This window comes from Enhydra lutris, unplaced genomic scaffold (assembly GCF_002288905.1).
Source record: "Enhydra lutris kenyoni isolate GAN:26980312 unplaced genomic scaffold, ASM228890v2 scaffoldscaffold9, whole genome shotgun sequence".
Taxonomy (NCBI): Eukaryota; Metazoa; Chordata; class Mammalia; order Carnivora; family Mustelidae; genus Enhydra; species Enhydra lutris.
Genome location: NW_019154093.1, coordinates 75,052,169 through 75,078,414, shown reverse-complemented (window position 1 = coordinate 75,078,414; position 26,246 = coordinate 75,052,169). Strand labels below are relative to the sequence as shown.

Genomic DNA, 26,246 nt, shown 5'->3' with positions numbered 1-26,246 from the left:
AATTTCGAGTCTCAAGCAGAGAGGACTGCATTGTACTGCTATAAAATATGAAATCTTGAAACAAGTGCTTTGTAATACCAAGTGAAGGAAATGGTGAGTTTTTACAAAAATAACATTATCACTGATATCTTACAAAATTTACTGCCCTTTAGTTACATTCAGTTAATGCCTTCCATGGTAGGGGGTTTGAAAAAAAATTTTTTTCACTCAATTCTTAATCAAATTCTTATCCTTAGGTCAACTACCCTAAGATTTCTGGAAAGAAGAACTGAAAGCAGCCAAGAATTAGTTTTGAGGTTGCTGAAAATGATCTTAGAGTCAAGAAAAGACAAACCTGGTACAAAAACAGGGCAGTAGAAATTAGAAGTCTGAAAGTCTGAAAAAAAAAAAAAAAAAGAATATGGACAAAAAGACTGAGGAGCAAAGCACAAACTGGTATTCCTTTCCTTCTATAGACTAGCACTTTGTATAATCTTGAAATCATCATTCTCAGATTATTGGATCCCAAACTAAATTTTCAGAACTTATCTTAGAGATATGATTGCACAAAATGTTTACACAAGGTTATTTATTACAGCATTATTTATAATAGGAAAAATTTTTAAAATAGCCCTCAGTGAGGGAATAGTTACAGAAACTCTGATACTTCCATACAATGGAATATTTGGTAGTTCTTAAAAAAGGAGTGGGCAGCTCCCTACATAGTGATATTGAAAAATATCAAAGATATATTAGGTGAAAAGGAATGCTGCAGAGTGTACAAATGGTATCTTTTTTGTGTAAAAAAGGAAAATAATATATATATATATTTTTGCCAGCAATTACATAACAAATTTCTGGAAGGATACATTACAAACTAAGAACAGTGGTTACCTATTCAAGAGGACAGTGTGGGAATGGACAGCTGGGAGATGAGGATGGGAAGGAGACCATACACTGCATACCTTTTTTATGTTAGTTTTAAATGAAGTGAATAATCTATTAAGAAGACAAATTTTTAAAAAATTAGTCTAAGAAAAATAGATATCAACAGTAAGGGGATTCAATTCCCAGAGTAGAATGAAACCCCTATTTCTAAAATTGACACTTAAAACATATAACATGAGCTAGATATGTAAGCTTTCATGCCCATAATAAATACTAACCTGAAACCAGTCTCTCACAACTAAAAAAATTGAGCTTTCTTTGCTCAAGAATGTTTTTTGAACAGAAGCTTATTAAGTTGCAAACAAATAGTGATGTAGTTCTCTTTAAATACACATTTATTGGGGGAAAAAATGGACTGAATTAGGCTAAAAAGAATCTGTAGAGCTGACCTGATGAGTGGTGTTGCCAATAAGGGGAATTACACTCAGTAGCAGATTCAGGAGACTAAGCAGGTGTCAAAGATGATCGACTCTGTCTTGGGTGGAGGAGGGCAGACATCTTACAACATTTTGCTGGATATATGAAGTAGCCTTTTGGGAGGGGAAGGGCCAGAAGTATAGAATTACAAAATAAAAATGGAGGGAACCTCATGCAATTAATCTTTGTACCTTGGATGAATGTAAAAGAGAATAGGAAACATGAAAGACCTTTACAAAGCCCCAAATGGGACTCCTAGGTAAAATTTTATGGATTAGCTTGTTCGGAAATTTTGGAAGATAGACTTTTCAAACCCATCCAGATACTGTCATTGTATTTAGATCAACAATGCCTTAATGTTAGGAGGGAGAGCTCAGGAAAGCTTACTTACCAGTTGTAGGTAGTTAAGAATATTTTTTCCTGTTTGCTTATCTGATTTAGAGGAATACTCAGTACTCCTGGATGAGCCCCTCCTGCTCTGAATCAGGAGAACTGCCTATCACTGCTCCTGGAGGTGTGGCTCTAATCTTGACTGTCAATCTAAAAGGTGCAGTAAGAGGCCTCCCCATAGGCAGGAACTGAGCAAGCTTAGGGGATAGGAGGCAGAAGCTATTAACAATGAACGAAAAAGTCAATGATTCTATTAAGGAAAGAGCTGGTTATGTGGCAGTTCACCTTCCCACCTTTCCACTAAGAAGTCTTAGTGTGGGCTGAACTTATTGTAACATATATTTGGACAGGGCTCATTTCACTCCTCTCAGCTGGGGAAGAAAGACAGTTATCCCGAAGGAAGACTGTTAAGGAAAGGCAGGAATCTGGCATTTCTGTAGTCACTTCCTTATTATTATTTTCAGAATAATAACATAGGTGATAAAATTCCCAAATGTTGGGACTACTCAAAAAACAAACAAAAAAATCATCCTCCATAACTATACCAAAAATAAGCCCTTCAAGATACAAAGAATATATGGTACAACAGCACCCAAAACACCAGAGTGATTTCTTTTACAAGACCTATGGGAAAACAGGTCTCTACAGCATTAGATTTCCACAACCTAAAAGTTTCTGAGGGGGATAATCTACTGATAATATACTTAATTTTCTGTAACCATGAAGGTATTTGAATATCCTGAATGGTACTGCTTTAAATAATTTATTTCCAATTTATTGTAGCACAGGTTATCAAAGTACAAAAGGAACTTCCTCAACTGCTGTGTAAAATCCAACTAAATTGCTACCACAAGCCAGCAATAAGCAACATTCTGATTACCGATAGCTGCCACAGAAGACAAAGGGAAAGAAGCAAGTCAGTTGTGGAGACTGAGCTCCCTCATTCTTCTGGTGGGAAGGCTCTCATGTGGCACTCAAAATAACTTTGAATATTCATAATAAATCCTCTGGGGTCAACACTCCGAAGTCTCAATGGTCTATTGAATGAAGAGGTAAAGAGATCAAGGTATCTTAAATGAATATGAATAATTTTAACTTCTAACCAGTGAACAGAAACTCTCTAGTTGGACAGAAGAACTCACGGGGCCTTCATCCCAAAAGAAAGGCAGCCTAGATCAGTTATTACATCAGAACTACAGGTTTAAAATGTGACTCAGGGGTGTAACAACCCCAAACTACCTAAGTTAACTAATTATGAAGAAAATTCCTATTTTGAGTTTTTTATTTTTCAGTGTTTAGTGAGATACCTAACAAATGCATTTGGTTTGAATCCCAACAAGACTCTGGAATAACTGAGGTATGTAAAGGGATTTAACTGACATTCTGTGAAAGTCGGTAAGCATGTTAACCATCTTTTCCCAGAATGTTTTATGTATTTCCACTCTAATATCAGAAATACGACAAGTTTATTTTTCTTGTACATGTAACATATGCATTCAGAGATATATTTGCAGCTAATTTGCAAACATAATTTGTTTGTTAAACCACACATAGTAAGTAAATATAATTGTGTTATAATTTGGGTTGGCTATTACCTTGGTTAACACAGAATTTGCACTAGGGTTAAATTCATAACATCAAACAACCCCAGATTGGTAAGACTTGACTTGTGAGCTATTTATTATTTAAAAAGAAGAATTTTGTTTGAAAAGACATTCACTGAGGGTGTCTGGAATCCAATTCAAGAATTAGATTGTTATTAACTACAGATTTGCAAGTATCTATAAATGGATTTGAAGTTCTAAGGAGGTTATACATAACCAGAATACTTATATACCAGAAACAGCATGGGTGGAGTGAAATCTTGGTAGACTGCAATGAAGAGTGGTCTAGAAATTGATCATACTCCCTTCCAATATTTGGCTTCCTACCCTTGATAATGGACAAACTGGGCATGGCAAGCTAAATGTTAAGTAACATTAACCAGACAAGTGAATGATAACTACATTTTAAAATCAAGTGGTACATACAGAGAAAGTCTAAGCATCTATTTTTGAGATAAGCTGAATTATTTAAAACCGTATTATCTACCACATGAATTATTACATGGATCTTTCGATTATTTGAGAAGACTAAAAACCACAAACAACAGTAACCCATCCAGTGGTTTTTGAATAGGAAGACAAAAACACCCAAAGGCTAAAACAAAGTCAGTCCTCTAAGAGGAACTAAAATTCAGGTCTCACATTTAAGGGAACAGCAGACCCTTACATCCTTGGAAATGGAAGAATTAGGAGAGTCTTCTCACCTCTTTAGTAATAATGTTGATGGAGTTAAAGGAAGGGATCATGGACCTACTCTTCCTAGCACAATGAATTCTGGAAGAAATCTGGAAACTGTAGGGAATTACTAACACAGGTCTTAAAATTAATATAATAATAGTGGTAACAAACACTATACACCAGACATGATAGATAACACATTACATTTTGACTCTTAATCTTCACAACTATCCCAGGAGGCAGAACTACTGCCCCCATTTTACAGATGAGGAGGCAGAACTACTGCCACCATTTTACAGATGAGGTTAACTGACTTTTCCAAGAAATTGGAAGTGTTGTACCTACAATAGTGCTAAAACTCTTTAGTTTGCTGATCAATTGGGGTAAAATCTGTCCTAAGTTTTTAACTTTTTATCACTAAGGAGCCCACATAAGATGATGCTTCTTACATACTAACACAACTTTCCTTAAATTGGTAGAAAACAAAAGCAACAGAATAGGAAGTTTAAATGCTAATAAATTAACTGGAAACAAAATATAATGAACAACTAACTCTTTCTTAGGCTTATTTCCCCCTGAACTTTGTAAAAAAAAAAAAAAAAAAAAAAAAAGAAAGAAAAGAACAACCCACAAAGAAACATATGACAGTCTCATTTCAATGATCAAATCAAAGCAACAAATATTAAAAGCAAATCTGTGCAAGTTAGCAATTGATAAAAGAATGTATTTCCAAAATATTTTTCAGGATGTTAAAATTTAAATGCATTAGTTTCTATAAACATTTTAATAGGAAGGCTTTATAAATACAGGTACTTTGTTATCAGAAACAAACAAGGTGAAAGTAATATGGTCAATACTCTGAGTATTTTCACTAAGAACACGGGAAAAAAGACCTTTGGTGAGTGTAACTAATAATAATCATAAATGAGCCATCAAAAATTAGAAATCTAGACAACTGCAGTGAGTGTAAAGTTTCAGGTCTTTGAAGAAAGTACCAGAAGACAGGTTATGGGTAGAGGGGTGCTAAACAGTGACACATTCTGAACTATGCACATTATTCCACCCTAGGAAGGACTCCCACAAATAATTATGCAAATACATTGTGAATTCAAATAAAAATGGCTTTTTGTTTTGCTTCTAAATCATGCCTAGAGTACTTCTCAGTATTTTCCAAATTCTAAGCTTATTTTGTGTGTGGGGGGGAAGATTTAGACTACTCCTCATTATTAATCTGTCCCCAAAGACGTCACTACCACCACTGATTAAATGGATTTACAATGCTACAAGATACTTTTCAGAAAAGAACTCTGCTACTAGACTTTAACTATTTCTACCACATTACTGAAACATTTTTGGGCATGGGGATTCAATACAGGAAACCTAATGCAGCCTTGTATTGCTAGAATGATCTGTAGGTGTCCACATGAACAGTTCCCCAATGCTCTGTGAATGCAAAATAAATGGAATTTAAGCTCTATTTTTCTTGGGAGTAAACCTTTCATACTGAAGTGTGAAGGATTCTTGGCTATTCTACTGGAAAACCATTTTCTAATAAATCTTTCTGAATTTTTAGAATTCTTAAGGTCAAAATTACAATTCTAATATGAGAGAAAAAGGAGAGGTTATTCCCTCAGCATTAACTAAGGAAATATGTGTTTATTAAAAACAAACCAAACCTGAAAAAGGAGGGTATTCAAAAGATGGCTAAAGTAACATGAAAAGCAAAGAACACTAGTTTTAAAGCACAACTAAGAGAAGAAAACAATAAACAATACAAATAGAAATGAGAATAGCTTCAAGCATTAATTTTCTAAAAAATGAAGATCATTGAAAACAGAAGCAGAAGTGGTATTAGATTGCTTAAAGAACATATTCTAAAGGATTTAAGAGAATACACAGAATCTCTCCTACTACTGTTAAGAGTCCCCTCAACTTATTTATCTAAAGGGAAATTCTGCTTGCTTTATTCTGTTTTCAAAATATAAATATAAAAAAAAAATCTATTTAATGGTGGAAAGGTATCTGTTTTAAAAAAAATATTACATAGAGCAAAAATTGTATTAGATATAGTAGGTGAGAGAGAATTTTTTTAGCATCAAATCACCAGAATATTATTTTCAAAAAATTTTAATAGGGTGGATTTTTATTGCCCTATATATATTAAAATTATTTTCTATTAACCTGTTTGTCTGTGAAATACCACCAGAAGGCTTTTTATTTTTTACATTTCAATTACTCTGTGCATGACAAAGGTGCTGTCTTTACTGAGTTCACGCCACTGTTCATTGGACAGCATGAATATTCTAGCAGTTACCGTGAAGTTCCAGAACCAAGGTCCCAGGGTTCCTGTGAGAAGCTGGCATATTATAATTATGATCTGGGACTCTGTAACATCGAATCTATGCATAAGGAAACAAACATTTCAAAATAACTTTACTCAGAGCTTTTGCCAAAGAGCCTTACAGGTAGCAAAAACAGATTTAGAAGGTAGCATTACCCATATAACAACATGTAAAGATTCAATGATACAATTTATACAGTACTATTACTATCCTTATGCAAACATGTATATTTCTTACCCAAATTAAAATAGTAGAAAAGTTTAAAAATTCTAACTGTAACAAACTGAATAAATAACTTGTTAATAGGGAGCTGGTAACACCAGAACTAAAAACAGAGTCAACTCTTAATTACCTAAGTAGTGAATACTACTTGCCAAATAATCACACTATCTTTAACATAGGTCCCGTCCATGGCAGAACCTACCCAGACTTCTCTGGAGAGGAATGTTTTCCAGAAGCTCCAGTGCACAGTCATCTATGTGTTTGAAGAACCACTAATCTATCCCCTCCACTGCCCCACATCTCATCATACTCCTACCTGTGCTAATCTCAGTATAATTAGCCCATATATATGGAAAAGGCAAGGAGAAACTGACTACTTCGGATACAATTAGAACCCAATCAAACTGGTCAACTCCTTGTCCTGTTTCCTAATAATCTCTAGTCCAGAATTTTATCCTTTTCCCTCTTTCTCTTCCCTTAATTCCAACCAGCATTATAACTCTCTACTATATTGGATTAGTTTATTAGTGGTAAAAATAAGTAAAACATCCAATTCAACACGAATGAAGTTTTGGAACATAGATGGTGACAGAAAAAGACTAGTGGTATGGAACAGGCTTCAAATCAAAATCATATCATCAAAATTAAGATCTGAGGAATGCTAAAAAAGAGAGAAACTGGTCTATGATTTTACCTGATGATCCAAGAGTCTAAACTGCAATCTAGGCTTTAGGTTAATATAAGTAGGTGTTTTAAGATATGTTCTTTAACAACTTAATAAAATTAAAATGAGCACAGTCCTAAAGACTGACTCATTACCAACAGCAACAAAAAAATACATAGGGAAACTAAAATCTGCAAGGAAAATCTCTGATATTTCTCAGTTTATGTGATAAATCTTTAACTTTTAAAGATAAAAATACCCTATACAGGCATTCAATAGGAAGTTTCCTAATTCTTAATCCATAAAAAGTAGATCATACAATAACAGTTTGGATTATAACATGAACAGTTTTTAATTAATAGGATATCTGCAAATATTTATTCTTTAGAGGTTTCTTGGGAAAGAAATGAACTGGATTTGTCAGACTACCAATAGAGCACAGCCTATTGACTTTTCTCATTCAACTAGAAAACAAAAATTCAGAAGTTATCTACTTACATAGAAATAAATGTGGTAGCAGAGTTATTAGCTAATGTAAATGTGAAACATTAGAAGCATGAACTGAAAAATGTAATAAATACTCTGCTGGTTCTAAGTAATAAGTACATTGGAAATAACATCTGTGAAATTAATAGACTCACAGAAGGAACCTTAGATACCATCAAAAACAAAACTCTGATTTACAAATTAGGAAATTAAAGTTATAGGCCTTGTCCAAGCTGATATACAGACAATAATTTGGAGATAACACTTGAGGCAAGATATACCGATCTAGTTCAATTCATTATAATTTTTTTGTCTTGTGAAAAGAGTATCCTCCCCACTCCCCCAAGCTCCCCACACAATGATAATTTAAGTAAGAATTCTACTTTTCAGGGTGGAGGATTTTTTTAAGTCCAGTACTTTGCATAAATAGTTTTATTAGAGATTGTTTAGAGTTTCTAAAAATTTAATTTATAAAAATGATTCCATATATATATGTAGAAATTATGGATTTTAAAATATCTAGATATACAGGGTTTAAGCCTTAAGAGAGGAAACAGGTTTTCTTCCATTTAATATAATCCATAAACATTTTAAGAAATATTTTACAAATATTTACAAATGAACTTCAACTCATAATTCTTATTTTCTTCCACCCCCTTGTTGCTTCTGTGAAGTTCTAGTTCCTCCCCGTCTTTCAAATTCAGGCTAGTAAAAATCCTAACGGGCTCAGCCAGACCTAGAAAGGTCCCAATGAGCAATTCTCATCTAAGTCAGATCTGTACTAGCTCAGTCCAAAAGGACTGTGAGGACAGGGGTCTGTCTAGATGTGAAAGGCAATAATATTCTCTGTAAAAGGCAGTTTTCAGCTATGATCAGAGCAAAGTGCTGAAAGATTTAGCTCATAATTTCAGGGATAATGTATCCAAATCACATTGGCTTTCTCATAATATCTGACTTTGAAAGGAAATTACTTATAGATGAATTAAACTATGGAGCCTATTTCTAGTCAAGATACTATAAGCAAACTTAATAGTAACTAAAAATTGTGATATTAGGAGACTAAGAAAAACAAAAATCTCTTATTTGGCAAGTACAGTATGTGGTTATTAAACATACAACAACCTATATTGGTTATATATAAAAAAGAAAACCTTGTGATCTTTTTCACTTGTGTGTAAACATCAAAATAAAACAATTAAAATAAAAATACTTTAAAATAAAACTCCTAAGGTACCTAAAGCTGCTTTCACTTTTCTCCAAAAAAGGAGTAAGAAAAAGCAAGGAATTAAAAAAAACTTTTTTAGTCAAATTCCATTTCAGAGTTTATCTTATTATTTTCTAATTAAACAAAATAAAATTTGGACTTTCTCCTCCACACATATAAACTTCACTTCAATATTAAGCCTACTATACATCTGCCTATTCTCTTTGTTCTTGAAAAGAACACGAAATCTAAAATGGCATTAAAAAAAATTCTTCAGGAATATTGCTATTATTCCATATGCCATTACACTGCTATTTTGATAACTATCTCCTTAAATAAGCACTCACAGCACATTTCTATGACTGTTGAGAACTGCTTTTACTTTAAAAAAGAAATAGTGCAGCTTAAATATGAATATAGGATTTAAGAAAATTCTATTCAAATTTTCCAAATGAAAATCAATTCCTTGTAATAGTAATATGTAATTTAAATTGAGATATTAAATTTAAACTGTCCCCAATATTTCTACATATATTTTCATCACAAGGAAGCATGAGAGTCTCGGGTGGAGAGTGTCCTCCCATCTAGCCCCTCTGCCTGTTACCCTAAACTCTGGTCCTGCATTTTCAACAATCTAGCTCCATGTATCCATCTCTCTTTTTTCCCCAAATATCTTCAATCTCTTCTCTAGTCAATTTCTTCTGCGTAAATACAAAACCCTCCTTCCTTTGAGCCTATGTTTTATCTTCTAACAGATGCCCTGCTCCTTCCCATCACCACAGCCATACATTTTGTAAGGCACCTGTATTAACATGTGCTTATTTATTCTCTTCACTTGTCATCCCCTACAATCTGGCTTTTACCCTATCTGCTACAGAGAAACGCCTCTGGATGGCCTCACACTGCCAAATTCAGTGTACAATTTTCTGTCCTCATTCTGAGTCTTGGCAACATTTAGCATTGTTCTCTTTTGAAATCTCTGGCTTTTTATTCTGGTATGCCTCCTCCTCTGACCAATAATTTTCATAGGCTTCTTTCTAGGCTTGCTTTCTAAGTTTTCTAAGCTATTTTCATTCTATTTGGATGTCTAAAATCCCTCAGATACACATTCTAGGTGGAACTCTCCCTTTCAAATTGGTTCTTCTGCTGATAGGTCCTTTCTCCGCCTTCCACCCAACCACCCATGGAGGGGAACTGGAGTTACTTCAGTCCCTGCTCCCTCATTCATTCCCCATATGCAGATAGAGATGAGGTCCTACAGTTTCTACCTCTTAAGCCTCTCTCCAACCTGTGACTTTCTCTCTGATTGTGCTGTCATTGCACTAGCTCAGGCATCAGCATTCCTCACATTAATGATGCTGATGACTCCTAAAGGTCTCCTTACCTTTGTCACAGCTCACTCTAATTCACTCTCCGATTACTGCCAGCCTGCTCTTTCCAAACTGTCGTTTTGTCATTTCCCTGGGTTAGGTCCTACTAAGGCTCCCCACAGATTCAGAACAAAAGCCCATACTTCTTGGCAGGACACAGAAGTCCTTGATTCTTTGGATCTTCTCCAGTGTTATCTCCTGCCACTGCCCTACAAGGATCTTATGATTTAACTGATGTTAAGACAGAACTGCTCATAGTTCTCTAAATACATATTTAATTAAAGGAATACACCACAAGGGACATTCCAGGACTGGCAAATAGAAAGATGTGATATCAAATTGCTCCTAAAAAACACTTTTCTCCCCCGACTTCCATGGTTCCTTCGTCCTCCTTCCTTCAGTTCCCGTACCACACGGTTGGCGCTGCTTTACTTGAAAGGGAAAGATCATTATCTTTCTGATAATTAATCAGAATTTCTAAGCTGATGATCAATAAGCTTTCAAAATAAGGGCTTGAAAGTTAACTATGAGATAATAACTACTGAAACAAACTATATCAAATCTAGGTACTATAAATTCTGCTATTTTTGAAAACAGTAACATCACTAAAAACTAAAGGGTGAACCACATGTTCTTAGAAGTCTAATATTTTGTGGTTTCACCAATGCAGAGAAATGCTATGAAAACATTACTGAGATAAAGGCTATAAAAACAACATTGAGAAAAAACATCTGTACATAGTATTTTCAATTACTGCTTTTTTTCTATCAGAAATCCATAGTATTTTCTGAGCACTGATCATTTTATAAACTGCGAAACAACACAGAGGCATATAATTTTCAACTGGACACACATATCTGCTATTGTCACAAAGGGTATTACCTTAAGATGGGCCTTAAAAATGTTTTCTAAGCCTCCAGGACATATCTTTTAGTTAATATCCAAAATATTAATAAGTATTGTTACTGTTGTAAGTTAAGAATATCTTAAGTTCTATTTAAATAAGTTTAACAAAAATAATTTGAACTAAACTTGTAAGAACAGCTGAATTTCTGTGCATTCTAGCTCTTACAAGACCTAGAAAACTAAATTTATGTGGGATCTAAAATTGAAATATCTATTAATGATTCATCTTAAAGAGACTAGGTTAAGATGTTCCATCATTTGTAATCAGAGATTTTTATTTGGGTATTTCATGAAGTATTTAGTCTTTTCTCAAGTTCTTTGTCTTTTAATCCTACACCAAGAAAAAAATAAGACTAACTTGAGCAGTGTAAACAGGATCTGTGATACTTAATTAAACATCGGTTGATGAATTCCATCCTTCACCTCATTCCAAGACTAGTTTACTCATTAATATTTATAGAAAAGTACTGATCACCAGGTAGGAACCATTCATTTTGGAGTTTGAAAGCAGTCTGCTATTTCATTTTTTAAATTCTTGGGCATTTTGTTGGTGGTAGTAATCTACATGGTATGTCATGTCAGCTGAATTAGCAAGAGCTTAGATTTTTAAAGAGTCATAAAGAATATAGAAAGAATAAAAGTTAATTAAACTATGATATTTAGAGATGAGAGTTGCTCTTTGCTCTCATAAACTATCTTATTTTTCCTGAAAACACATTTTCATGTGTCAAAATAAAACACTGAATTACGGTGAATAATAGGAAAAATACAGTGAATTTATCTGAGGGAAAAATAAGTGGGTATGAGTGAGAAGGGACTCCTGCTTTTCATGTTATTAAAAAAAAAATTGGTTGGGAGGTTCTAATAGTTCCTTTTAGGCAGTATGACAGAACAAAAGACCATTAGGCAGCTATAATAATGAATTTTATATTTCTTTTATTTGTTAAGCTAAAATTGTGCTTTGATCGTTCCTAATATTGAAATACCTAAAAGCAACATTCACCATATCTGAAAGAGGAAACAAACAAAAAATTACCGTTAAGTGTTACTTACATTCCAAATCGCAATGTTCCAGAAACATATGTCTGCCAGTGTGCACAATAGAACATGAATGTCCCAGCAAAACAACAAAAAAACATCCAGTCAGGATTTGTCCCCAGCTGCACTGCGATACAAGTTCCAAGAACCACGAAAACTGCAAGAGAAAGATCACAATAAAAACTGAATAATCTGAAAAATCAACATTAACTGAGCCGGGAATGATGTTAGATGAAGCAAAAAGAAGACATGCTATGAATGTACAATTTTCTCTCAGTTATCCAAGGTACCAGAAAAGCAGGATGTAATCTTTTACCCCATAATTTCAATTTCTCCTTTCACTACACCACATACTGGAACCAAAGGTCTCAAGAGCAACTAAAATACTCGAGCATTTTTGAAGTATTCTCCCAACACAGTAATAGTGATACTAATGAACAGTAAAAATTTACAGACCAGAGTTTAAAAAAAAAAAAAAAAGAAAAAGAAAACCACCCACTGTGCCTTAGTTTCCTCATTTGTAACATGATGGTAATAACCAGATAAAATATATCAGTATTATAAGGGATTTCAAATAGTGCCTGAAACAGAGCAAACACTATATAACTGTTGAAAACAAAAAAACGAAAAAACCTAAAGGCCTACATAATTCACAAAAGGACTTTTTAAAAAAGATTTTATTTGTTTATTGACAGAGAGAAAGATCACAAGTAGACAGAGAGGCAGGCAGAGAGAAGTAAGCAGGCTCTCCGCTGAGCAGACAGCCCGATGTGGGGCTCGATCCCAGGACCCTGAGATCATGACCTGAGCCGAAGGCAGAGACTTTAACCCACTGAGCCACCTGGGTGCCCCAGGACTGACTTTTTTTAGATTCATAGCTACTCCAAGTCTATAACATAATCTTAAACATCCACGGAATATCCATTTAAATATAAAGACCACGAATTTCCTAGTCTCCCACTATTGTACTCATCTATAATTTATGAGACTTTTGATGATGACAATTATGCCCTAAGATTTTAAAAACAAGAGGTGCCAAAAGAATACTACTTAGGTTTAAAAATGACTTCTGGGATGCCTGGGTGGCTCAGTGGGTTAAGCCTCTGCCTTCGGCTCAGGTCATGATCTCAGGGTCCTGGGATCGAGTCCCGCATCCGGCTCCCTGCCGGGCAGGGAGCCTGCTTCCCCCACTCTCTCTCTGCCTGCCTCTCTGCCTACTTGTGGTCTTTCTCTCTCTCTCTCTGTCAAATAAATAAATAAAATCTTAAAAAAAAAAATAAATAAAAATGACTTCAGTAGAAATTAACATAATTTCTAAATTTCCCCTTACAGCCAATAATGAACAAATATTAACTGTATTTATAGTCTTTTGAAAACATTAAAAGTAGATATAAATCACTTATTCTGATAACTATCAAAACATCATAAACCTCTTATTTATTCCAGTATTTTTTTCACATTAATTTTATCACTATTAATCATTAACATTTAAAAAAATCAACAATACCTGTTGATAGTGAATCACAACCATGATCAAAAAGTTCTCCCAAAGGAGAACTGCTATTGGTTCTTCTTGCCTGTTTCCCATCTATAGCGTCCAAAGACTGGTAAATGAAAAGGCCACATGCACAAGCAATATATGCCCACAGAGGAGCCTGTGAAACAAAAAGTCAGAAACACAAGAGTTATAAAGACATTCATTACTATGTTTCGCTGATATACTTTTACTCACAGATATTTTATCTTTACTCTCCATAGAAGAACTGCTGGTTGGAAGCTATAGGAGAGAATCCCAGGGCTATGTAATGGAAAACTTTTTGGGACAATCGGAACTGTAAGAGAATCAAATTCTTTGCTTTGTAGGGGTGCTCAAGCAGATGCTGGATAACTACTACCATGTAGGTTATATAAGAGATCACGAGATTATATAAGAGATCATGATTTCCAAATTGTATCTTTCAAGATGTTTACAGGTGTTATGTGAAGAATATGAATTCCATGCTAAGCTCACATGGGAGAAACACTGGATCAAACAATGTTAAACAGACCTCTACTGCAGGACTTCTTCCAGCCCTTAATTTTGCTAATACACACTGTGAATATTCAAGAAGGGGGACACAATATGCTGCCATTTTCCAAATTTATTTGAGCATGTAACCTATTTTTCAACACACCTCTTCAACCTCTTCCCGTAATAACACTGGGAAAATGATGATCTAGTACACAGAGTGCTTAGAACATTATTTTTCAAACATTTTTGGACACATTTTCAAGGAACAATTTCTCTTTTCCCAGACAGAAATTGAACCACTAATACTGGATTTAAATGTTGCGTTAAAAAAGGAGAACTTCTATTTGACATCTTTTTAAGAATGTAGAAGAGTGTTTTATACCACTTTTCACTATTTTCCGATGCCCAAGCCAGGAAAAAATTTCTATAATCACAAGGTATTTTCTCAGATATTGGTTATCAAGTTAAGCTGAGTGTTAAATGCTCACAGCAGCATATTAAAACTACTCAGAGCTGCAAATAATATTTATATTCTGCATTGCAAAGAAGTTTCTCTCAAAATCCTATTTAGTTCTCAGTATTAAAGGTAAGGATCTTCTCTTAAACATTTTCTTAAAGTCTCATGTTTTAGAACACTGAAGCTATCAAAAGAACCATAGCATAAACCAGAGTTACAAACCCTGAAAGCAATCACTGTGATTGTGTAATCATAATTTATGTGCAAGCTCACTGTACTGACTGACTAAGAACCCCACCTTCTATACTTTGAGTCTACTACTTCTTGCTCCTAAAGGAATCTAGTAACCCTCTAGAGCTGCTCTGTCCTACATAGTAGCCATTAGTCATTTTAGTTTAGATTATTAGATATATTTTTTATTATTTTACTTTCAGTTTAGATTATTAGATATATTTGGATTAGTTATTTTAGTGTAGATTCACTAAAATTAAATAAAACTAAAGACTCCGTTCCTCAGCTACACTAGGCACATTTCAAGTGCTCAACAGCCACATGTGGCTCTGCATACCACACCAGACCACAAAGACACAGACAGAACATAACCAGCATCACTGAAATTTCTATTGGACAGTATTGCTTAATAGGACTAGAAAGCTAGGGACTTCTTTAGGTCTAAACTCTGGATTTTAATGGGGGCAAAGTGTTAGCCTGAAACAGAGACAACTTCAACCATCAGTATACACACAATCCTAGGAAATGGTAAAAAAGGAATTACATAAATTTAGGAGAAAGCAAAGTCTTGTGTCTTCGGATCACTCTTTCCTCCTGTGAATCTGCAGAATACTATAACTAATATTTATATATTTCTTCATTGTTCCCATTCTTTTATAACTCAGAATTGTTTTAGGAAGCAAGCTTTCTCGTGGAGCCTGGGTGGCTCAGTCGGTTAAGTGTCTGCCTTTGGCTTAGGTCATGATCCCAGGGTTCTGGGATCCAGTCCCGCACTGGGCTCCTCTGCTCAGTGGGAGCCTACTTCTCCCTCTCCCTCTGCATACTGCTCTCTGCCTACTTGTGCACGGGCACTCCCTGTCTCTCTTTCAAATAAATAAGCAAAATCTTAAAAAAGAAGAAGAAGATGAAGAAGAGGAAGAGGAAGAAGAAGAATAATAAGAAGAAAGCTTTCTCATTCAGGAATAAGCAGTGGTCTCAGCTGGTTTAAGAGCCTGAGAGATACACTGAATCTATAAAGGACACATTCATCATTCAGAAAACCATCACACCCTGATAGGCAGGAAGAGAACAATTAGCATAGGAAAATAATCTTATCACAATCAGGCAATAAACTGACTTGCAAAATCTTGCAGAGCTGTTCTTATATGAGTCAACTCAGGTGAAAAAATTCTAAGAAACATGGTTTTAGGGAGCTTTTGAAACAGAACTGTGGGGTTTACATACATACAAATGTGTACATATACTGAGCAAGAATGTTTTTTTCTTTTTTTTTTCCCTGGGAGGACATATCAAAAACTTGTTTACATTATGTACAAAAAGAGGAATTAGAGGTAAGAGTGTAAAGAAAAGTCAGGTAAAAAAGATTTTACTTTTTTTTATACCATTCTGTTTGAATTTTTCCAACTATGTAATGTTTCCCCTTTTTCAATGTCAGTAAGTTAAGTGGGCAATAAGATTATGCACAATGTGCCACTTTAATTTTCTTTCCAATCTTGTATATTAAAAGGAAAAAATCTAAGAAATTTCTTAGCAAGTTAGATCAAAAATATTAAATATAGCAATATAAAACAGTAACAAATGAATGTTAATACAAAAAACTCCGTATGATCATATTCCAAAAAGTTTTATTTAAATTTGATGGGAGCTCCTATTGATAACAGCACATAGCTCAATTCTGGTTTTCCTGTGTATAAGATAGCTAACACCAATTTCTTTCAACTATCTGACGTGGCAAAGGTAAGTCAAACATATGTAACATTAACAAGCTGCAAGATAAATTCCAAATTAACTTATGAAACTAAGACCAAAGCTACTAGGTGATGAGATTAAATACTTAGTCTAAGAATTAGATCATAAGGATATTTTGGTATATCCATAAAAAAAGGGCTAAGTCTACATTTTTATCTTAGAAATATGAAAAATAAGGACCGATTTTCCTTTCTTAGCTACTGTAAAGTTATTTTCTAAGAAGAATGGCACACTCCACTGAAACCATTACGATGACATTCTTTTCTAGGAGAAAGACTGGTATCTGAAACTATTAAGAAAATATCAGTTACATAAAAAAAATATTGAAACTTCACAATACCTGGAGACATAAAATTTAATATTCACCCACTGGGACAAGGCCCAAAGGAATTAGACCTAAAATGAATGAGAATGTCCCTGGGTAATAAACTTATGGAACTCTTTTGACTCCAAAACAGTAATTTTTTAAAAAAAATAAGAAATCAATAAGGACTTAAATAATTTGTGATTCCATATATATGTATTTTTAGAGGAAATCAGGAATAAGAGGAAGGTTGTAGGGAAGAACATGTTACATACTTAATGTTCTTGACCAATGAAATAATAACCATTTATTGACCTTTGTATGTTAGGCACTCTAAATGGATAATTTTATTTCTTTTAATACTACAAAACAAAATTTCAAAGGATAAATAAACTGTGCCTTAGAAAATTCACATAATAGGGCGCCTGGGTGGCTCAGTGGGTTAAAGCCTCTGCCTTTGGCTCAGGCTGTGATCCCAGGGTCCTGGGATCGAGCCCTGCATCGGGCTCTGTGCTCTGCAGGGAGCCTGGTTCCTCCTCTCCCTCTGCCTACCTGTGATCTCTGTCTGTCAAATAAATAAATAAAATCTTAAAAAAAAAAAAAAAAAGAAAATTCACATAATTTACTGAAGATCACAGAGATAATAAGAACATATCATGGAAGACAGCTATGACCTATTTTAATGCACTGTGATCTAAAGCCTAACTAGGATTTCTACTGTGCAGCTATAAAGCATCCAGGCATAGCCTTTGTGGGACACTACCTTCCCTAGCAGAGCACGAAACAGTGGCTCAGTCATGTTCTACCTTGATTCCTCCTAGCAGCAATTCTAAAAAGTTTTCTGTGATTAGAATAGTTCCCATTCTGGAAGTTTCTTCAAAGATTTAAACTAATTTGAGGATTACTCTAAAAATTCCAAATCACTTAAGCACAGAGGCTAAAGAAAAGTATTATAGGGAACATGGTACCTGGTACACTCTGGGGTATTCAATAAATAACTATTAGTGGCTGAGCTACCTTTGAACTTGTTCTCAGTCCCTGATCCCCACCATGGAAATAGCTTAGGATTGTGGGAAAAACTTCCTTTGGAATCAACACACCTTCCTGTTGTTCTGCTGTATCTCTAAGGATGTGTGGGATCTAGACCAAGTTCCTCTGAAGTGGCTATCAGGTCCTCAAGTAAGCCACAGATAAAATAGTCCAAAGGACATGTGATAAAGAATCCCAGGACACATTTAAACAATCACACTGGTTTTTAAGTTTCCCGATTGATATAAAGGAAGATAGTTAAGAAAATGATAAAAATTAGAAATATATTCATACAATCTGTATGGACAGGATTTGTATAGTAAAAGAGGAATTAAAATAAAAGTATTCAAGGGTGAGGAAGAAATGAACATCTGGAAGAAAACAACAACAAAAAAGCCAACGTGTTTTATAGGTAACTGTGATGTTCAATAGCTATTTACTTTAAGAGCGCTACATGGAAACAAATGAATTGATGATAACCAAAAGGAATAGAGCGTTGGATGGCGATAATTTTATCACAAAGAACAAATCATCTGAAAAGACTACTTAAATGATTACTTCCTGCTTAAACAAGATAAGGACTATTGTGACCATTACGATTTCTTATGATTCAGAGTCACCTCTGACCCCTTGAGTTGAGGATCACCTTCTATCCTCTTGGTTACCTGGGACTGATCACTTGAATCAATAAAGGCACAATAAATGTTTCTGATTCTCTTCCATTCACCTTACTGTTTAGCTCCCTTCTTATCAAGGAAATTTTAAAACCAAAGAGATAAACATCAATTTACTTTTTCTGATGAACAGCTCTAGTTTCAGTTTTGGTTTTAAGTACCAGGTACTTAAAACCAGGTACAGAGGGTAAAAGAGGGACCAGCAGTAGAGACTCTTACTTAAGAAGGCCCAGGAAGAAAGTCTTTGTCAGCAATAACTACTCCCCTTCTTAACAGCAGCTGTTGCATAATACAGAACAGGAAAAGCATTCTATTGACTTTTTCTTGTATGTCTTTTGCTTTGTTAGTATAACAGAAATATACCTGAGGTCTATCAGTCACAAATATTTATAGGAAGAGAAAAGGGATATTCAAGCAATTCTTACAGGAATGGAGAGGAAACCACTTTTGATAAAACTGATTTACAGCTGTGCCATCTCACTACTTTTTCTCTCTGGTCATTTTAAACTTTTCTAAGATTTCACTCAGCTATTAAAAATTTTTTAAAAAATTCAGTCATTTTTTAAAAACTTTTTTTTGTATTGAGATTTACTGATTTTAAAAGGACTATCTTAACATGTTAATCCCTGATAACATTAATTTACCTACTAGAATCAGACTGTACCTTTTGCTTCTGGTTTTCATAAACAGAGGGTATAAAGCAGACTGTAGTTATAACCTTTATTAATAGTATGTGTGATAAAATAATACAATAATAAAAAAATTTTAAAACAGATGATAAACAATTGTCGAATCATCTTATCTTTAGCTAAAATGACCTAAAAATCCCAAGTACAGAGTTTTGTGTATATAACAAATGCTCCTAACTGTTAAGAAATCCATCTTACCTGCTCTGTAGCTGTGGGACAGTAGAAGACTAACAAAACGGTTGTACAGATGTTTATTGACAATCCAATGATGGTGATGAGATTTGGGGCAATCCAGGAGGGAACTCTTCCAACTAGCCATTCCCAATACCCCTGCATTAAGGGCTCCAGCAGGGACCGTCCGGCACTCTGATATCTGTGTTCTTCTAGCCGCTTTAGTTGGTGTCTTGATAATGGTGGTGTAGGCAACTGAAACAATTTATTTAATACACACCCTGGAGTACTCATATGCCCGAAGCCCACAGGGGACTCCGGGTGAGAATCTCCACATCGTTTCCTCGTTGATCGATGCCCACTCATGGATCTTGGCTGTCTTATTTGAAGAGAATAATTTATCTTGTTTCTTGACTTTTTTGCGGCTGGTCTTTACCTGAAAAAAAGAAAGAGACACATCTGTCAGCCACTATTTATATCAATCTCAGTAGTAAATTAAAAAAAAAAAAAAACGGTTAACAGTAATACGTATCAAACAGATCAGAACACCAGGGATCTGCTTTTAGTTCTTGTTCTTATTAATGATATAAGCCAAAAGAAGTCCTATAACTTCACCCTCAGGTGAAAAATATTAAGGGATTTTAACAGTAATATGCTTCCTGATACCTTATAGCTTGTCTGACTTCAAAGCTCTTGCCTTTTTTTTCCTATCTCACACTGATTTCAGTAATATAATGGAACAAATCTTGGAAATGACCTAGTCATTTCACATATATGGACACTGAGGTCCACAGACATCCCCAAAGACAGCTAGCAAATTAGTATTAATATCAGAGGAATGACTTGAATAATATGGGTCTTAAATCAGATTTTAATTTAATGTTAATAGCTAACATTGGGCACTTACTACACACTAACGCTTCAAGCATTTCACATTTTTTAAAAAAGATTTTATTTATTTATTTGACAGAGAGAGACACAGAGAGAGAGGGAACACAAGCCAAGGGTGCAGGAGAGGGAGAAGCTGGCTTCCCACCTAGCAGGGAGCCCGATGTGGGCCTTGATCCCAGGACCCTGGGATCATGACCTGAGTGGAAGGCAGCCACTTAACGACTGAGACACCCAGGCACCCGATAACATCATTATAAGTTACTAAGCAACATAAGAAAATGACAAGAATATTTTCAAGATTAAAGGGTAGTTATATATATTCATCAGACTGCATGCAAAATGTAGTATTAATACTCAAAAATTAGTATGGTGACTTCAAATGTTTGAAGTGGTGAGTGCCTAGAAGAGGGTGGTAAATATGGAAATGTGAAAGACAGTCAAATCTATAAGTAATTTCTGTGTAGAACGAGAATCAAGGGAAAGCACTTAGGAATTAGATATGAAAGGTGGAGAAGAAAACACAAATCAAGAGACTAAAAAAGAGAAGTTAGGAAAAAAAAAAACCAGTTATTTTGGCTTGGAGGGTGATGGAAGGGGATCTGGGGATAGAGGTTAGAAAAACATAAAAGTAGCTTTTAAGTAGGTATGTTTTAGACAAGATCAAACACCTGGAGTTTAAGCAAGAGATGAAAATTTCAAGTTATCAATTCTGGATGCTAAAGTCTAGTGTTTTTTTGTTTGTTTGTTTTTGAAAGAAAAGTTCTTTAAGGGATTAAGTAGAAAGAAAAAAGGAAAATAATAAGAACTTGTGGGAAACTCGGTTATAGAGCAGAAGAAAGGGAAGTCATAAGAGGATTAAGGGGAGGGGGAAGGAATCATCTCAATAGAACTGAAAGGGTAGTGGCATCAAACCAAGAGAGGTGTACTTTGATATTCTGGTAGAAAGCTATCCAGCACGCAATATGAAATTCCCAGAAATGTTCCACTATGGGAATACAGAATGTGATACAGGAAGTAGGACATTTCAACAATGGACCTGGTATCAAACATGCCTAAGACTACTTCTCTCTATTCCCATACACATCAAGTTCCAAAATTTCAGTGTCACCAAGAATCTAGAGTGACAACCAAAATCTCGATCATGTGTCTCAATAATTGGTTCAGAAAATAGTTTTTTAATTATCAGCTGCCTTAAATAAATTTTCAAAAATCTTAAAAGAATCACCAGTGCCACAATTTACCTAAAGTGTGAGATAAAAATACTGAAAAAATTTTCAAACCAAGGCAAATTATTTCAAAGAATTCTGCCACACACTCAACTATATCACAAAACAACTGATTAATGTCAAACAACTGGTTACAAATGCATTTTAGAGAAAGTGACAGACATAACCACCCAAAACTTAATTTTATAGTAGTCAAATTTTCTGTAGTTAAATTAAATGACACTGCTTCGCATTTGGTGAGCTATAATAAATCAGCTTTTACAGAATTCAACTTAAACATGGGAATAAAAGTTTATTCATCTCAATTTATACTTTACTATTGTAGTATTCACTTATCCTACTGTAAAAATGAAGTGACATATTGAGGGTGTTGGCCTCCTTTTGGCACTAAACAACTACATGCAACTGATCCTAATGGTTTTAAGTTTGAGCATTTGGCAGGATTATATGATAAACTGATACCTTCCTTCTGAGTGTTTTCCCCCTCTGACCTAGATTCTTTTTTTTTTAACCTTTTAATTCTCTCTTAGAAAAGTCTACAGTTTGACAAACCTTAATAGATCCAGCCATTACTTAATTCATACATGAAAAAAAGCCAGTGAGTTTTTAACTATTTCAATTTGGCAACATTGTCTCTGTGAAGCTGCTAGCAACAAGATTGCAAATATAAATTCAGGTACATGTAGCCCAACCTACAGATACCCACTTTGCTTTCAATACATGCCTACAGACATAAACACAGAGGGTGTTGTCACTGCTACAGGTCCATCTCCACTCTTCTTCATCTGATTACATCTGAGACCCAGAGGCTATTGCAATTCAAACCATCTCAGGAAAAAACAGGAGCTTTTGAATTTCAGCAAAGGAAAAGCAAGCATATCTCAAGGGAGTGCAACAGGGTAGGTGACTATTATAGGAAGACTGAACTTTATGTAGAAAAAGGGAAACGCGATGTGGGATGGGAATATGGAATGGAGAAGCAAACAGTATAAAAATTATTCTAGCCACTTGAGATTTTTTACCTAGTCAGGCCTATGCCAAAAAGCGTGAAGAGAAAATGTCCTTTTTTTTGCCATACTAGAAGGAACTAAAACAATTAATGTAAGGAGTTAAAATTTATTGCTGGCTAATCTAGAAACCACCAGTCATAAGTTTTTATGAGAAAATGGATTCTAAGTTCCAAATGCATTCAGCCAACATTGAGTGCGGTAAGCAAGATAGACATCCTCCTGGTTCCCATGTCCAGCTGGTAAATAACTAAAAACAGGTAAACAAGCAAACAGCATTACACGCTGTGATGGGTGCTATGAGGAAAACAAAGTGTGGAGCCAGAAAATAGTTAGGGGTGCACATTTTAGATAAGGTGGTAGGAATCTATGAAAAAGTAACATTTATATCAAATTCAGAGGATGAAAAGGACCTAGTCCAAGTAAAGGTAACAGGCCCTGAAGCAAGAAAGAGCTTGTCTTGTTCAGGTGCCTTTGAGATCACTACGGCTGGACAGCAATAAATCAGATGGAAGAGTGACATAAATAAAGTTTGAAAAGCCAGACAATGCAGAGGTTTATAGACCATGGTAAAGAACTGAGATTTTATTTTGATGTTTTGAAAAGTCATCAATGAGCTTATAAAATTTTTTGTAATTTTGTAGCACAACCTACTTTTTAACTGAGGATGTGTTGTCATAAATCGTAATAGTAAAAGTGAGTATTTTAGCTGAAAAACTTCCCATCACCTGGAATGTATTTTAATATAATATTGTTCATAGGCCTATAGCTATTGTAACCTTTCCACTTATAATCAGCAAATTCCCCTTCTCTGTTATAACCTGGCTCTACTGCAATACTCATTTCATAGCACTTAATACACTGGGTTTTTCTGTTTGTTGTACTGTTTCTGGTCTTCTCCCCACATTGGTCTATAAGCTCCAGGAATGCAGAGGCAATGCCTGTCTAACATTCTTTTCCCACACTCTCACACCATACCTAACATTAAGTAGGTAATCAGGACTTATTTGTGGAACAAGGAACAAAAATGGCTCATTATTATTTAATGAGCACCTAGTTGTTCTAGACCCTGAAGAAACAGATAGACTGAAGTATGGCAATCCATGATCCCAAGAAACTTAAAGGGGGTGGGGAGGAGAGTCTTATAAACAGCTAAGTTATAATGTGCTGTGAACAAACTATTGTGGGAGTCCAGAGAAGGGGGGGTACATATAGTCTAACAAAAAAATTTTCTTTGTGCAGGCATGAATATTTATGTGAAAAGCCCAACAAAGGTACAAAAATATAATCAGAGCTATTTAGTGAATACCTTTACTAAAATTACACACAAATTGTGAAGCTAAATCTATGACATAGAACATCTGTGCTTATAGCAGCTGAGGAAAATGGCATGCTGCCTACATTATTCCTGTGTTCATGTGTTCAGCTTTGGGGAACATCTGACAAGTAACCCACTAAAAAAGGCATCTCCAACTGCTCAGCAGAGCATAAGGTAAACTTACACAATATCCAACCTGTAGTGTGAAATTCCAGAACTCCCATCCCCCACGTCTAAGGGTGCCAAGTTTTAAACTCCACTGATTCAGCAGTGTGTTTACAGTCCTTTCATGGGAATTAGTGATTACACAGTTCTTTCCAACCTTTATGGCACTAATAAAGAAAATTACTAATGGCCAATACTATTTGGAAGGCAGAGCAAATTACAAAATGTTTTTTTAAGAAAGGAAAACTAATAGGATCACAGGATTACATTCAGCATTATTTAACAAGTGGTACATAGAACAAGTTAGCAAAAACAAAAGCCTTTTCAGCAGTCTTGGAAGCAAAAACAGTACTGTGTAATACAATTTAGATCTACTGTTTTGAAGTGAAATCTTGCATTCCTTAAAAAAAAAAAAAAAAAAAAAAAAAAGGAAACAACTTCCCCCAGAAAAAAAAAAAGAAGAAAAGCAAAAGCCTGGTATTTTATAGATTATTTTCGTATTCCCCTAAAAAAGACAGCATAGCATGACCCTCAAAAGAACATCACCAGCACTTTTAGCCAGCTTAAAGAACAACTCTGCTGCTGACTAGAAAACAAACTGACTATGCAATAAAATGTAATTTGGCTTATGGCAAAGTTTAGAGTTACAGATAACAGACATTTAAGTGTTTATAATGTAAATTTGAAGAGATTGGGTGTGGGAAAGGAAGGAGAATAAATTTATGAAATAATAGTTGTAAATATTCAGAACAATCTATTAACTGGACAAGAAATAAAGACGCCTCTGGTGGAACAGGTTAATACGAGAGGCAGATTTATCACACAATTATTTCTCTAATGGAAGCATTGCGCAGACAAGTTGTACAAGGGGCTCTGACTAGTTTTTCTCACCACAGAACAGATATGCAGCAAAATAAATGCTTTTAGAACTTCAATCGCTGGAACTTTATGTGACTGCCAATGTTCCAAAGTAGTAAAGCTAAATATCCTTACGACAGTCTAACTTGTGGTGTTAGTCAATTAAATACACACATTGAACACATTCCTACCCTACTAGTTCGAGTGCAGAAACTGAATCTTTATTCTCTGCCCACATACAAGATAAGACATTAATATTTGCTGAAAGATAACTATGAATTTGCCTGTCATAATACGGATTCATTAATAAACTAAGAGACCTCAAACAAAATTATATATTCGATACCAATGATCCAAAACAGCCAAGTGACATAACGCCAAGCACCAAATTGGAGAAGACAAGTTAAGCACAGCTAATTGTAAAGATCTCATCCATCCAGCGTTCCTGGGAACACCTGCAAACACTAGCAACCCTTCTGTCCTTTCTCCTTCCAAGAATATTGCTGAAACAAACCCCAGCTATTTATAAATAAATATACGCTGGTATTTCTAGAAAAGTTGCTGACCAAGAAGCATGGCCCAGCCACACGAGCACCGCATTCCAAAAGGCAGGCCACCCCGTCACCGAATGCAACACGGTTTGGGGACCTGGAAGCACCTGAGCAGGAGGGTGTGGACCCGACATGGCACGGTCGGTTCCACGCGGGCAGCGTCCCCGCCCGCCCAGCCCCGGCCGGCCGAGGTTCTCCGCGCCACGACTCCCAACTCCCACACTCAGCAGTCCCCGGACTCCCGCGCTAGCACTTCGTCACCTCAGTCTCTCCACCCGGGGCCAGAGGGGCAAGCGCCCCTCGCCCTCCCCACAACCCCGCGCGCAAGGCCAGCCGGCGCGAGGAAGCGCTGCGTTCGCCTCGCCGAGTCCATACACACCTATATTCCAATGCCCCACCCCAGAGCATGCAGCTCTCTCTCCACGCCTCTCGAGAGTAGTGCCCCCCAACACGTCCGTCACACCCGGCCATCTTCCCAAGGCCGAGCCCCGCAGCCTTACCCCGACCCCCGAAAGCACACCGCTAGAAATAAGCCTTCCGCCTCCAGACGACTGAGTGACTCTGATCGGCGGCGGCCCGTTCGCGACACTTTCGCGTTGCCGTAAAGGGATACAGGGTCGGAACGAGCGGCGGCGCGGGCGCGCTCCTCGGGGCGGTAAGCGCGCCC

At 35.7% G+C, this 26,246-nt stretch overlaps 1 protein-coding gene across 5 annotated transcripts in view; it reads right to left on the bottom strand.

Annotated features, from left to right (window-relative positions):
* Nucleotides 1-26,246, bottom strand: part of LOC111143467 (choline/ethanolamine phosphotransferase 1) — a 36,816-nt gene that overhangs the window by 10,160 nt on the left and 410 nt on the right. The window contains exons 1-5 of one of the 5 annotated variants that reach the window (XM_022497230.1): nt 26,080-26,178; nt 22,703-22,757; nt 19,591-19,999; nt 13,756-13,903; nt 12,264-12,405 (exon numbers count right to left, since the gene is read on the bottom strand). In XM_022497230.1, the coding sequence (XP_022352938.1) occupies nt 12,264-12,405; nt 13,756-13,903; nt 19,591-19,929 (629 nt within the window). In that variant the 5' untranslated portion in view covers nt 19,930-19,999; nt 22,703-22,757; nt 26,080-26,178. Of the gene's footprint in view, nt 1-12,263; nt 12,406-13,755; nt 13,904-19,590; nt 20,000-22,702; nt 22,758-25,958; nt 26,182-26,246 lie in introns of those variants that run through there. The other 4 variants (XM_022497231.1, XM_022497228.1, XM_022497229.1 and 1 more) reach the window with 4 other exon arrangements.